We start from the raw sequence: 15,895 nt of genomic DNA, 5'->3' as shown, positions 1-15,895 counted from the left end.
AGGGCCCAGAAATAAACCTTTGCTTATATGGTCAACTAATCTATGATAAAGCATGCAAGGATATACAATGGAAAAATGGCAATCTCTTCAAAAAGTGATGTTGGAAAATTGGACCGATACATGCAAAAAGAAAAAAGAAGAAGAAGAAAAGAAAAGAAACTGGATTACTCTTCCACCATATACAAAAATAAACTCAAATGAATTAAAGACTTAAATGTAAGGCCTGAAACCACAAAACTCTTAGAAGAAAACATAGGTAGTAAACTATTTGGCATCAGTCTATTTGACATATCTCTTTGCATATGTCCCCTTGCACAAGAAAAACGAAAGCAAAAATAAAAAAAATGAGACTTCATCAGACTAAAAATCTTCTGCACAATGAAGAAAACCATCAATAATACAAAAAGACACCCTACTGAATGGGAGAATATATTTGTAAATGATATATCCAATAAGGGGTTGGTATTCAAAATACTAAGATATCTTGAGTATTTATACAATTCAACTTATACAATTCAGTAACAAAAAAATGAACAATCCAATCAAAAAGTGGGCAGAGGACCTGAAAACACATTTCTCCAAAGAAGACATACATATGGCCAACAGACACATGAAAAGATGCTCAACATCACTGATCATCAGGGAGATGCAATTCAACGCAACAATGACATACCATCTCACACCAGTCAGAATGGCTATTATCAAAAAGTCAGCACATAACAGATGTTGGCAAGGATATTGAGAAGAGGAAACCCTTGTGCACGGTTGGTGGGAATGTAAATTGGTGCAATCACTGTGAAAATAATATGAAGATTCCTAAATAATTAAAAAGAGAACTACCATTTGATCCAGCAATTCCATTTCTGGGCATTTACCTGAAGAAAGCAAAACATAACTTGAAAATATATATGTACCCCCATGTTCATTGCAGCATTATTTAAAATAGCCAAGATGTGGAAACAACCTAAGTGTCCATCCATAAATGAATGGATAAAGAAATTTTGCTGTACAGACACACACACACACACAGTGGAACACTATAAAGCCATAAAAAAGAATAAAATATTGCCATTTGCAACAACATGGGTGGACCTCAAGGGCATTATACTAAGTCAAATAAATCAGACAGAAAAAGACAAATACCATACACTCTCTCTTATATGTGAGATCTACAAAATTTTTTAAAAAAACAAATAAGCTCATAAATATAGAGAACACATTGATGGTTGCCAGAGGTGGGGGATAGAGGGGAGGAGAAATGGGTGAACTGGTTTTGTTTTTGTTTTTGGTCAAATAAATTAAATTTTTAAAAAGGTTGAATTTTATAGTATGTGAATTTTATCCCAGTAAAGGTGTTATAAAAAATAAGTAGAAGAAATAATCTACTCTTTTGTTATGTTTTTGTTTTTTAAGGAACAGGTCTATGGCACATAGATTAGTTTGATGTAAATTTAAATAGTTCTCTAAATTTAATGTAACAATCACAATAGACTTTTTTGAGTAGGGTTATGTTTTCTTTTTCCAGATTTCTCTCTGATTCCTTTTCCATCCAGTCAATGAACATCCTCTCAGAGACTCCATCTCTAGTGCATTTCTTTTTGTCCCTTTCCTTTTTCATGAGGATTTACTTAATACTTCTATAACAAGTAAAATAAGAAAATAACATCTAATTATTATTTTTAAAATCCCATAATTTGCCTCTCTTCAAATTTTTCTCAAAGAACATTCCCTGAAGTGACCCATTTTTTAGGAACAACCAGTTCATCTGATAATACAAGAGAAGGCTGAAGGCAAGGAGAATGGTGGAAGAGGCACTTTACAATTTATCAAGATAAAAGCAACAACACTTCATTTTCCATTTTAAAAAAGTAAATAATTAGAAAAGAAACGAAAGCTAGCACTGCTTATGGTTGTTAAGCAAATTGAAGTTCAAGTGCTCCTTTTCGAATTATGAAAATTGAGGTCAGAAGTAAAGATGTGGGCATGGAAAAGTGATTCATTCAACACTGAGGTAGAAAGAAACTACAGAGATATCTTTTTCAACTCCCCACTTACAAATGAAGAAACCAAGGACCAAGTGACCTTCCTTTGTGACCAAGCAAATTATTCAGGTCCTCTGGGTTGTTTTGTTTGTTTGTTTTTAGTGCCTTTTCCACTTGGTCTTTATGGCAAAGATGCTAATTCTCCCAATATTCATTCTTTCCCCTTTGCATTTGGGAAGGGAATCCTTTGAATTTTAAGGTCACATGGCCTACTACTGAAGCTGCCTCATTTCCTAGTATAGGAGGCTGGGAAACGTGTAACTTATGTATCTCCTCCTACAAGAAGATTGCCTGCCTTTTGTGGCTTTTTCCTTAGTTATGTCAAACTCTAATGAGAAAGAAAACTTCCTGGCAAACTCAGAGTTAGAGAAAACCTGTATTTCTGTATGACTTTGTAGGGCAGTCTGTCCCCAGCAACCCTGGACCACTTATGACTAAACTGTTGAATGAAAACAAACAAACAAACAAACAAACAACAAAACCTCCTATATTACAAACACCACTGTCTTTTGGAGTCTTTTGATACAGCCCCTTAACCTGTACCTAACAAGTACAAACATGAAAAAAAGAGTTCTGTGAGGAAAGGGAATGTACACTACCCATCTTTGTAGTCCTGAAGTTTAGCACAGTGCCTGCTGCCTGATGTGGGTCAATAAAGGATGACTCAATAAAGATAAAAGTGAAAGTGGGAAAGGACAGTAAGAACAGAGTGGGGAAATTGTATGTGGCGAACAAAATAACAGTTACTAGCTGGTGAACACTAAAGTTGCTTTTAGAAGAACATTTCCATAGGACCTTTCATCTGTCTCTGCTGATCGTCACAACTCAGAGTCCGCACAGTTACTTATACTGAGTTAGAGGAATTTTGTAGTTGAGGAATTTCCCAGGCTTCCCCTAGAGGTTCCAGATTGTTTGTCTAGCCCTGGTTTGGTTTGAATCTTACTTTTTAATAGGAGAATACTTTTGTAGTTAGTTTTTGAGCGTACTGAAGTTGGCATCATTCCAAACTACCTGAACATCGTGCAAAAGGGCATGCGCTCTCTACAAAAGTCATGTTTTCCTTCAGTCTGGGAGAAAAACTGTGTTAGAACATAGAGAAACCAGATGAGCCAGACCTGGTCAATAAATGGGTGACTGGAGCCGGCAAGCCATCTCTCTAGTCCCTTAAGACTCCTTAAAGGGGGTTAACGAAGATGCTGGAAACCCCTTCTCTCCCCTCCCCAGAAATAAAAGACCTGTAACACACCAGAGAGATTAGTGTTCCATTATGGCCCTGAAGAAATCTATTTTCATTATAGAATGTAGTTTCTATATTAATATTCAACCAGCGAATGACAGTGCATTGAAGAAAATAAAACTAATAATATTTTTTAAATGAAGGCAACAATAAAAACCTAATGCCCGGAAAGTTGTGCTATGGAAAGTAGGACTTTAAGGGACCTATAAATTCATCTTGTACATCCTTGGCCACTAATGGATTGTTCCCTGGAGTAAATTTCTAATTATTTTAAGCAGGCTACTTCTAAATGACTCAGGTGGAGAGGGTTTTTACAGCTTCCATTGGGGGAAGAATTTTTTGCGGTCTGATACACATCACTGTTTTGAACTGGTTGGTTTGGTACGAAAATTTCCTTTTAAAATTTGTTTTGTTATTTTCAACCAAGAACCTGCTATATTGGGAAGAATTAGGTTACCACATGCTGATTTCTTCTATTTATTTCAGAGTGAACCTCTGTTCTTTAAAGTTTCCGCCAGACTTCTGGACATCACAGCCTGCTACATCAGTTCTAGCCAGGCCCAGGGTCCTCAGTGAAACCCCCGGGGAGGGACTCACAGGTGCCAGCATGAATGATTCTGACCAGCACCCGGAGCATCCTTCTGGCTGATCCACTCTGCTGTCTCCCTCCTCCTGCTGTACACTTGCCCTCCTCATACACAGAAATGAAACCTTATCATTTACTATTCATTTTACTATAAATAATAGTGTGTGGTAACATTTTTGAAATTTTAAACACAATGTAAAAATAAAGAATTACAAAACACCTTGTGATAACATTTAATATAATACTGTTACTGAGGCAGCTATCATATTTTGTTACTGACTCTCTCCAACCCAAATATTGTGGGCAAGAATCATGTCTTTTACTTCTTTGTAGTCCAAATTTGTGTATGTCACAGAGCCTAGCTGTGTGTCTGACATTTGCCAGGCACTAAAGATATAGTTTTTTAAAATATAACTGAAAAAGATGTCATGATCTGGACATTTTCAATATTACTATTTTGAAAGACACTCTCTCACTCTCCACACACACACACACACACACACACACACACACAAATATAAATATAGTTGAACTGTGTCACCTTAATAAAATAGCCAGCGTGTTGCTGTCTTCATAATTAATCCAGTTAATATATTTTCTAAATAAGTTTGCTTTTAAACCATAGTCTCTCCAATGAGTTGTCATAGTGTAATAAAAAAGGCATGGACTCTATCTAGATTCAAGCAGTTTTGCTTTTAACTCTTCACCACTTGTTATCTCTGTAAAGTTGGGTAGGTCATAAAACCTCTCTGACCTTGTTTCCTTGTTTTCAAAAATGAGCATTATAATAATTATCTTATGGACCTTGTCTTGCAGATTAAATGGGATTGCTTATTTGAAGGTACTGCTGCCTGACCTGTACTTTAAAACTGAATCAATTAAGATGCTTTAGCACAATGAACAGAGGCCAACTAAAAGTGAATTAAACAGTAAGAAAATGTATCTCAAATTATAAGAAGTCTGCATTAGGATAGCTCTGGCTGCCATAACAAAATACTATAGATTACGTGGTGAAACAACAGACATTGATTTCTCACAGTTCTGGAGGCTGGAAAGTCCAAGGCCAAGGTACCAGCAGGTTCAGTTTCTGGTGACGTCTCCCCTCCTTGCTTACACATGGCTGCCTTGTCACGGTGTCCTCACTGGCAGAGAAAGAAAAATCTCTGGTGACTCTCTTCTTATGAGGATACTAATCCCATCGTAGGGGTCCCACCCTCATGACCTCAGCTAAGCCTAATTACTTTCCAAAAGCCCCATCTCCAGATGCTACCACACTGAGGATTAGGGCTTCAACATATGAATTTTGGAGGAGATAAACATTCAGTCCATGATAGGCACATTCAAGTTGGTAAATAAAATGGGTCAACACTGCTCATCATTGTACTGTGTACCTTTCTGCTCCATCCTCCATGTGATCACAACTTCTCTGGTAGGGGTTGCAGACTGATTGTCACATATGTTGCTTAAAGACATAGTCATGTCCAGCAAATAGAGTGATTTCTTCTTCCGCATCTCATTATATTAAGGAGGCATCTTTTTTCTTTAGATCCATTGGTCAATATTGTGTGATATTTCATGCACCGGTAGCAAGGAATCCTGGAAAATCAAGTTCCTGTAATTTTCAACTTCTCTAAAAAAGAGCAGGATCTGTAAGACAGCAAGAAACAGGGGAAAGGCTAGTGAGTTGTCATTGAGGAAACAGACTAGTGAGTTGTCAACCCCTTTCCCCCTCCACTGGATCCATGACATATCCTACTTGGTAGGCACACTATAAAGTCTTCATAGTTGTTTTAATGCTTATCAATTTTTATTCTATACATGGGGAAATGAAGCAGATAGTTATAAAGGAAACATACAGGAAACCTGAATTGTAAACTCATCCCAAATCTGTAATGCAGAAAAAATACCTCAAACACTTGAATTATTTATGTGCCTGCATGTCTTCTTTCTAGCTGTGTAAGACGGGGGACAGGTCCTTTCGTCTCCGGGATCCTCTCTTTCCCTGTCTACATGAACAATTCAATAAAGCAAGCCCTAGTCTCATAAACTTATTGTGAGCTTTAAGGCAGATAATATTCATGTAGGCATCTAAAATACATGACATATTACAGGCCTGCCCTAACTGACTTTAAAGTGAATCTAGGTGATCTATTTAAAAGTTTTTGCTTTTCTTCCCTCATTGCAGCTATTTTGAAAATCAAATGTACCATAGAAAGATGATTCTTGAGTCCAAAGACCCAAATCCTGTCCCTCGCTGCACTGTTTTGTTTCTTTTTTTTTATTAAATTTATTGGGGTGACATTAGTTAGTAAAATGATAAAGGTTTCAAGTGTACATTTCTATAATACATCATCTATGTATTGCATTGTGTGTTCACCACACAGAGTTGGTTCTCCTTCCATGTTTTGTTTCTTTTTCCTATGTTCGCAGGAGGCAAATTTGCTTTGCCAATTCACAAAATTGATTCTCCCTATTTTATAGGAAGTCACATCAATCAGTCACTTTGCCTGTCACATAGCAGGTAGCCAATTAGTGAATGGATAGCATCTTTGACATTTTTTTCTCTTGTCAAGAACTATGGCAAGGATACCAGGTGTTAGTGATGCTATGGAGAAACTAGAACTCTCACACACTGCTGCTAGGAATGTAAAATCAAATCATACAACCACTTTGGAAAATTGTTTGAAAGTTTCTAAACAGTTGAACATATACTCACCATATTATCAAGCCATTTTACTTATGGACAATTATTTAAGAGAAAAGGAAACATTAATCCATACAAAGACCTGTACACAAATGTTTGTAGCAGCTATCTTTTTAATTTCCCCAAACTGAAAATAACCCAAATACCCATAAAATAGTAAAATGATAAATAAATGGCAATAAATATCTATATAATGAAATACTGCTCAGCAATAAAAAGGAACTAACACAAAACAATTAACCCATGTAACAACATAGATGTAACTCAAAATAATTATGCTGAAAGAACCCAGACCCCCCCAAAAAAAACCCCATATGATTTTATTTATATGAACATCTAGAAAATAGAAATTAATTGACAGTGGCAGAAAGCAGATCAAGAGTTGCTAGGGATAAGGATCAGGGAAGGGCAGGAGGGAAGGATTACTAAGGGACAAGATGAAACTTTAGGAAGTGAAGGTTATATTCACTATCTCGATTGTTGCAAGGGTTTCATAGTTGAATACATATATCAATCAATATCAATTATACACTTTAAATATGTGCAGTTTATTGTATGTCAATTATACAGCAAAAAGGGTTAAAAAAAAACCCAAAACGATTGCAAAAGTCATAACCCACTGGGTGCACTCTTCTGAAGCATAGAGATACAACCAAATGATTAAGTTAAGTGGACCAGGAACAATTACCATGTAAATGCATTTGTAGGTCAATGACTAACTGAAGTCTAATGAATTATTTTAACCTACATGAGGATTTTCAAGTAAAAGTGTCTTCGGAGCTAGGATGTGGGTCTCAATTAGAATCTTAAGAAAAATAGGGCGTGCCCGGACTCACAATGCTCACGGTGCCTAATTGAAGTGAGTCTTGCCTTTGCTGCGGAGCTAGGAGTTTGCCTGTGCTTTCCATTGTCCCCATTTTACTTGATCCAAAGCTCTTGATTTATTGCTAATCCCTCCACCCCCTTGCAATTTGATGGCCATGTTCTACTTCTCAAGCACCTCTCTAGCTTATTATTTCTTTAATTGCACCCCTTACCCATGCTGTTCAACTTGGTCACATTTGCTCAATTAGTTTGTTAATTTTAGACCAGGGACATCACAGTCTTGTGCATCACAGTTTTGTAACTACCCTGACGCTCATGATAAATGATGAATGTAAATACCTTTGACAGAACGAGTTGCTCCCATTCCAACTCCAAGACAACTTGTAATCTTGTAGATGGTCCTATAATCTGGTACCTTATTTTGGGAGGAATAAAAAGCCTCATAAGGGCATAGAACAGAGAAGAAATACATATTTCAGGATGGCCTAGGTAGGAAATATAGCAGAGAAAGAAAGGTCAGATTTCAATTACAGAAAAAGTATGTGTGCCTTCCTTGTGCTCAGAATTGCTAACCTCTTTCTGCTTGGAGCTCCTTGGCAAGGCATTCCATTCCAGATGTGCTTTAAATTGCCCATCTCCTTTCAAAACAATTCCCATCTTCTTTTTCCTCTCCTGGCAAGGAATTGTGATAAAGAGAAGGATGTCAAGGTTCTGAGCAGAGATGAAGATGGAGATAATTTGGAAGCTACCGTTGTTTCCCTGAAAATAGAACCTATCCGGACAATCCCCTCTAATGCATCTTTTGGAGCAAAAATTAATATAAGACCCGGTCTTATTTTACTATAATATAAGACCAGGTCTAATTAATATAATATAATATAATATAATATAATATAATATAATATAATATAATACAATATAATACCAGGTCTTATATTAATTTTTGCTCCAAAAGATGCATTAAGGCTGATTGTCTGGCTAGGTCTTATTTTCAGGGAAACAGGGTAGAAATAGGAGGTAACTCATTGCAAGTGATGTCCAACCCCAGCTCTGGTCCAAATGCTGGGTGTCATTTCCTGCCATTCAGAACACTTGGGGGAGGGTATGACTATGAGGTTAGAGTGTGGTCTTGAGTTCTATTTGAGATGTAAGAGTCCTTATTTAATCCAATCTTTCAATTTTACAGCTGGAAAAAGAAGGGAAGCTCAGAGAGAGAAAATTATTTTCCTAAGTCACACATTTAGAAGGAACAGCTGGGAAAATAGGGAGACAGAAAAAGTCCTCTCGAGGTAGAGAAGTCAGACATCAGCTGAGCCCAGGGCAGCAGAATGCATAAACAATGGCTAAGGCCTCCCAGGGAATAGACAAGGAGCGTTTGAATGGCACTCGAAGCCAGGGCAACGGAGAGGCTGTGGAAGACTGTAGTTGACTGGCTCAGTAAGCTGCCGGATGGGCCTCTTGTTGAATGTGGTTTCTCAATCAACCGTCTCTTGTGGACTATGCAAGCAGGGTAAACAGTCAAAATTCAAACAGAAAATTGTTTCCTCTGGGCTGGTGAGGCACAAAATAAAAAAAACTTTGTAAATCTGGACTCCCATATGTGGCTCTTAGCCGGTGTAAGTCTCTGAATGAATTACATGCGGCCAGAGAAAGTAATGCTACACACATGGGGGCCCAACTTGAAAGAAAGACTTGCATCTGAGAAGACTCCACAAGGCATTAAGGAACTCTGGAAAGCAGACAGAGTCCACATTGATACGGTATGCTAGCAAGGGAGGATTCCCAGTGACATTTTGATCAAGCACATGAATAATGTATGATAAATGAGTAAGAACACAAATTGAAAGAAGAACAAAAAAGCAATAAAAAGATGCCTTAATCTTTAGCCTGCACTAGTTGGGTGGAACTAGATGGGTGTTAACTCTCCCTTTCCTGCCCATCGGAAATGCCGCCTTGTTCTGAGTGAATATAGTGCTTTTTACACCCGTTAAAGCCTGTAGCCGAATGATTTAGATGACCTCTTTTCCTCCTGGCCACATACTAATTGACTTGAGAGTGAGTTACAGTCCCAAGAGAATAGCAGCCACACACTGGGTATATTTTTAATGTCAATTTCTGCAGGAGCTTTTACATGAGGAAATTGTTGTAACAATTATTCTATCCTGGGCCCTAGGATAGATATTGATTTTTTTGTGCATTAGACGGAGAAGGATAGATGGGTATATGTAAATGCAAAATGGGATGACAGTTACCTGGGTCTTCACGTAAAGCAGTGATACCCGGATACTTAAGGAGTTGTACTGTAGATATGGAAAGCTGAGAAAGAAGGCTAAACGATTTTTATGGTTATAATCATACAGCTGGGGGTGGAATTGAGAGTTATAAACTCAAAAGTAAGGAATATCAACAAGTGACTTCAGAGATACTTTTCTTTTTGTCATTTATGGTAGCTTTTTGCATTTCTGACTTAAATATCAAATTTAAGATAATTCCAGATGTCCAGGAGACAGACCTTCCATTGTGTGCATCTCAAGGAGCACAATGCACCAGCAAGATTGACTAGAATGACCACAAATGCTCAACTGAGAACCATGTCCTATATTGTAGCATGGAAGAGCGTAAGGTGAACAGTCATTTGTAGGATGTAGTACAACAATATGTGAAAAATCAGAATGAAATTTCCAAAGTATGAAAATATATAATTTACTTAAAACTAAAGTTCATTAAAGGTTATCCTTATAGTGACATAATTATATTTGGATTTGTTTTCTTAGGTGGCAATGTAAAGGTGGCAGACAAGTACATTATTCGAGAGAGGTATGTCATGTAAGTGTTCATCAGGGAAAACAAAAACGCCCTGAGTTATTAAAGTAGACAACGTGAACAATATTGGCCAGAGAAGTCTGGACCCCATTTAATAGGGATGCACATTGTGGTAGAAGAGAAAGCCAGAACATGCCCCACATTTTAACTAAGGTCTCTGTCCTCAAGTAGATAAAGGGCCAGGTCTTAGAGGTTAATTAAGAAACAACCTTTGAAGAAAAAACTCACTTTTACCAATAATCATAAAAGTATAAAGTAAAATGAAAGGCCAATCTTATATTAAAAATCACCGCAAATCTAACATCCACTGTTCATTTATTTACCCAGGGAGATAGCACTAGATACCTCACTGTTAGCTGTGAGGAGATGAAGTTTTTTATCTAACGGGGATCATAAAGTTAGTAATTATCAGAAAAAGCCAAGAATTAAGACCTTCTGATTCAACATTCATTTATGATGAAAAGTCTCAACAAAGTGGGTATAAAGGAAATGTACCTTAACATATTAAAGGCCATATATGACAGGCCCACATTTAACACCCAATGGTGAAAAGCTGGAGGCTGTTCCTCTAAGATCAGGAAAAGGACAAGGATGGCCACTTTTGCCACTTGTACTCAACATAGTATTGGAAATCCTAGCCAGAGCAATTAGGAAAAGAATAAATTGGAAAGGGAGAAATAAAACTGCTCCTATTTGCAGATGATATAAAAACCCTAAAGATTTCACCGAAAAACTGTTAGAACTAATAAACAAATTCAGTAAAGTTTCAGGATACAAAATCAGTATTCAAAAATCTGTTACGTTTCTATACACTAATAACAAACTATCAAAAAGACAAATTAAGAAAACAATTTCATTTACAATTACATCAAAATAATAAAATACCAAGGAATAAAAGTTTCCAAGGAAATGAACGACTTGTACACTGAAAACTATAATATATTGATGAAAGAAATTGAAGAAGACACGAATACATGGAAAGATATTCTGTGCTCATGGAATGGAAGAATAAATATTGTTTACATATTTATCAATCTAAAGCAATCTACAACAGATTCAATGTAATCCCTATCAAAATTCCAATGGCATTTTCACAGAAATAGAACAAATAATCCTAAAATTTGTATGGGACCACAAAAGACCCTGAATAGCCAAAGCAATCTTGAGAAAGAACAAAGCTGGAGGTATAATGCTCCTTGATTTCAAACTATATTACAAAGTTACAGTAGGCAAAACACTATGGTATTGGCATAAAAACAGATACATAGCTCAGTGGAACAGAATAGAGAGCCCAGATATAAATCAGCACATACATGATCAATTAATATATGACAATCGAGCCAAGAATATGCACAGTCTCTTCAATAAATGGTGGTGGAAAAACTGGACAACCACATACAAAAAAATGGAACTAGAGTGCTATCTTACACCATACACAAAAATTAACTCAAAATGGATTAAAAACTTAAGACCTGAAATCATAAAACTCCTTAGAAAAACATAGGTGTTAAGCTCCTTGACATTAGTCTTGGCGATGTTTTTTTTGGATCTGATTCCAAAAGCAAATGTAAAAATGTTTTTGGATCTGATTCCAGAGGCAAAGGTGAACAAGTGGGACTACATCAAACTAAAAAGCTTCGGTGCAGCAATGAAACCGTCAACAAAATGAAAAGACAACCTACTGAATGGGAGCAAACATTTGTAAATCATATATCTGATAAGGGGTTAATTTCCAAAATATATAAAGAACTCATACACTCAATAGCAAACAAACAAAAAAATCCAATTTAAAAATGGGCAAAGTATCTGAACAGATATTTTTTTCAAAGAAGACATACAGATGGTCAACAGGTACATTAAAAAATGCTCAATATCACCAATCATCATGAGCATGCAAATCAAAACAATAAGGTATTACCTCATACCTGTTAGAATGACTACATTATCAAAAAGACAAGAAATAAATTTTGACAACAAAGTGGAGCAAAGAAAATCTTTGTTCACTGTTGATGAAAATGTAAATTGGTGCAGCCACTATGAAAAATAGTATGTGGAGGTTCCTCAAAAAAATTAAAAATATATCTACTATATAATCCAGCAATTCCACTTTTGGGCAATTATCCAAAGGAAAAAAAATCCACTAATTTGAAAATATATATGCATCTACATATTCATTACAGCATTATTGAAAATTGCCAAGATATGGAAACAGCTTAAGTATCCAATGATGGATGCCTGGATAAAGAAATTGTGGTACATATATACAGTTGAATACTATTCAGCCATAAAAAAAAGAACAAAATCTTGCCATTTACAACAACATGGGTGGAACTTGAGGGCATTATGCTAAGTGAAATAAGTCAGACAGAGACAGACAAATACTGTATGATCTCAGTATCATAAAACAACCAAACACAGATACAGAGAACAGATTGGTGGTTGCCAGGGGCAGGATGTAGAGGGTGGACAAAATGAGTAAAGGGGGTCAAAAAGTACAAACTCCAGGTATAAAATAAAAAAGTCATGGGGATATAATGTACAGCATGGTGACTATAGTTAATAATACTGTATTGTATACTTGAATGTTGAGTAGATCTTAAAATCTTTCCTCATGAGAAAATTTATAACTATGTATGGTGATGAATATTAACTAGACTTATTGTGATCATTTCAAAATATATACAAGTGTTGGATCATAATGTACATCTGAAACTACTGTAATGTTATATGTCAATTACATCTCAATCAAAAAAAAAAAAAAAAAAAGAGAGAGAAGACTTTCTTGTTCCTGACCCATGTGATTTCTTCTTGTCTAACACAGCCCTCTTTCTACTCCAGACAGGGCAAATCCTTTGCATATCACAACCTCACCCTCCTCCTTGTTCCGTGGTCAATATTTCACACCACTCAGGATCCTCTTTAGTGCAAAGCTTGTATCAGCCTCAAGATTTTTTTCAGAAGAGCCCTGAAGCAGCTGCTGTCATCTAATTTGGGTTGGCATAGGTAATGAAAACAATTGGCATTTTTGCCTTAAACTAAGAGACCTACATAGTCTAAAACCAGGTTAACTTTTTTGCCCTTTTCACTTTTCACTTTGTTTGGATAATAGAACTAGATTGGTCAGCATCATTTGTGCTGATTTTGCTTTGCACCACTCTTACCAGCCTGAAGTTTTGCTGGAATCTATGATGCAACGGGGAAAAGTTTAGCTCTTAAACAGTATTTCATATATCCTGGAGGGAAATTTGGAAAAGAACAGGGGAGAGGAAAGGCAACCCCTTCTAAAATTATTTCCCTTTAAGGAAAACAAAATTTCCTTTTAAAGAGTCAAATTGTAAACCTGAGATTTTATTTTGAATCTTCTGTTAATGTAGGGTGAAATAATTGTCCATGTCTAGCATTTCTGTGCCTGAACAGTACCTCAAGTAGTATCTTCATTGACAAATAAGTACTTCTGAAGAACAAGTTTTATTTAAAAGTATCAGCTAAATAGCTGATAAAGTCATATGAAATGAAGCCATAAAATGTGGCACAAAGGGAATAGGAAACAGAGAGAAGAAACAGGGTTTACATTGGGAACTGAGTCGGCTTTGTTCATCTGAATAATGAACAGTGAGGAAAAACAGTGAGGATCAAAATGAAAGCATGTATACTGTATAAAAACTCTTACCATAGGTATAACTATTTTTTTTTGCTAAACTCTTCATAAAATGTATAAGATAATGGGAGAGGGCAATGGTTCTACTACAAATACCATAAGATAGGTGGGGCTGGCATTATCTCTATTATTGATATGAAGAAACATAGGCTTAGAGACATTGTCACATGCTCAGCCAATGGAGGAGTTGGAATGAGAATCTAGGTTCTCTGAGTGCCAGATCATGGTTCTCTCAACTGTGTCTTGCTATTTTAACGTACCTCATGAGAAGAACCATCTGAAACTTTTTTCAAATTATAGATTCCTGGATTTCATGCCAAAGCTTTTGAATCAGCATCTGCTAGACCGGGATTTGTATATCTAGTCATTTATCTAGTTCTCCAACTCACGATTAGCTGAGTGTGGAAACCAGAGCTGGCGACTGTCTGCTGGAGACCTAAGTACTACTTCGAAAGGTACTACCACATTCTGTTCCTAGCAGGCTGAACGACCACACACAATTTTTCACCCCTTCCTGGCTCTCTGTTTCTTCATCTGTAAAGTGTAAGATTTGTTTTTGAGGATACTTCCCAGGCTTGGACCCCAGATTTTCTGAAATTAAATCGGTGGCCAATTGCTGATTTTATTGAGATGCTCTAATAAAACAAGATGCACCTTATGTGGGGGGCTTGGAGGAATGTCCAAAAATCCTGTCCTTCTTCTAACTCCTCCTCCTTTATCATGCTCCAACTATAGTGATCTTTTGTCTGTTTCTTGAACACACCAAGCTCTTTCTTACACCATGAACTTTGCACTTTTTAACCTCTCTCCCAAAATGCATGTACCAAGATCTTTGCGTGGCTAGCTCCTTCTCATCATTAAACTTGCATCTTATTAATCACCTATTCAGTAATACTTTCCCTAATCACAAGTAGCCCTCTTTCAGTGGATTGCTGTATCCTTACCCTGTTTTGTTTTGTTTTTCAGAGAATTTACCTCTATAGGAAATGATCATATTTATTTTTTTTTTCTTTCTTTTACCTGAGCTATTGAAAATTATGCTCCATAAGGATGGGTACTTTGTGTTTTCCACCAATGTATCCTCACCATCTAGAAGTGCCTGGCACGTAGTAGGTATTCATTAAATATTTGTTAAATCAATGTTAAATAAATATCATCGTCAAATTTACCTTAATATGTTAATTAGCACATTACTCATTCTGATTGGCCTTTTATTATGTCACTGGTTCTTCTTATCTTTTGGCCCTTGGTTGCCCACTGATATATAAACAGGAGGGTCTGGGTAACACATATAGGTTTCCTTTGTATTGTACAACTAGATCTGGAATCCTCTGGGGAATTGTCTGAACTCAGACAGTGGGCAAGCAAAAAGTGTCCATAGGGATTGATCAAGGCACTACAGGGCCAGGCTGGAAATGCAAACATTACTTTTGCTCACATTCTCTGGGTCAGAACCCTGTCAGTGACCCAAATTTAACCACAATGGAGAAACAAAATCTCCTGATATGCCAGAAAGTAAAAATATGATCGTTGATCACCTGGCCAGTCTAGCTACACGCTTCATTGATAGTCCCAGCATACTAAATTCTAAGCAGCAGCATCTCCATTTTCTGTATTCACCAAACTTCTCCCAAGTTTTCTCTTTTCAGAAATTTATTGAAATATCATGTCCCATTTTGCTTTGCTAAACTGGGTGTGTTTCTTTTTGGACGTTTGTATTTTAATCTCAGTGGGATGTTTCAAGAGAGATAAAACCAAATGTTTGCCTACTCCATCATCCTGAAATAGAAGAAGATATATCTATTTTTACGGTCGTTCAGCCTGACCCAATGACTGAGAATTTTTCAATGGCTATATTTTACCCTTAAGCTCTGCTTCTAAAATTTTGGCTTTCTCCATATCTTCACCATTTTTTTCACATGCACTTCTGTATCCCTTCTTTTTCTGTTCACCTTTCTCATCTGGAGTACCCCAAAATTCTTAGGTTATTGAGGAGAGCAACTGTTTTTCCCTACCCTTG

General features: G+C 36.6%; 1 protein-coding gene across 1 annotated transcript in view; it reads left to right on the top strand.

Annotated features, from left to right (window-relative positions):
- LOC148755687 (uncharacterized) overlaps positions 1 to 5,070 on the top strand; it is a 97,053-nt gene extending 91,983 nt beyond the window's left edge. The window contains 1 exon segment of the mRNA XM_088789776.1: positions 3,766 to 5,070. Within this exon segment, the coding sequence (XP_088645902.1) occupies positions 3,766 to 3,928 (163 nt within the window). The 3' untranslated portion in view covers positions 3,929 to 5,070.
- Positions 5,071 to 15,895: the final 10,825 nt, after the last annotated feature.

Source organism: Rhinolophus sinicus, chromosome 14 (genome assembly GCF_057876585.1).
Source record: "Rhinolophus sinicus isolate RSI-liver-muscle chromosome 14, RSI-T2T, whole genome shotgun sequence".
Classification (NCBI taxonomy): Eukaryota; Metazoa; Chordata; class Mammalia; order Chiroptera; family Rhinolophidae; genus Rhinolophus; species Rhinolophus sinicus.
Note: the sequence above shows the minus strand (reverse complement) of the source record. Positions and strands in the feature narration are given on the sequence as shown.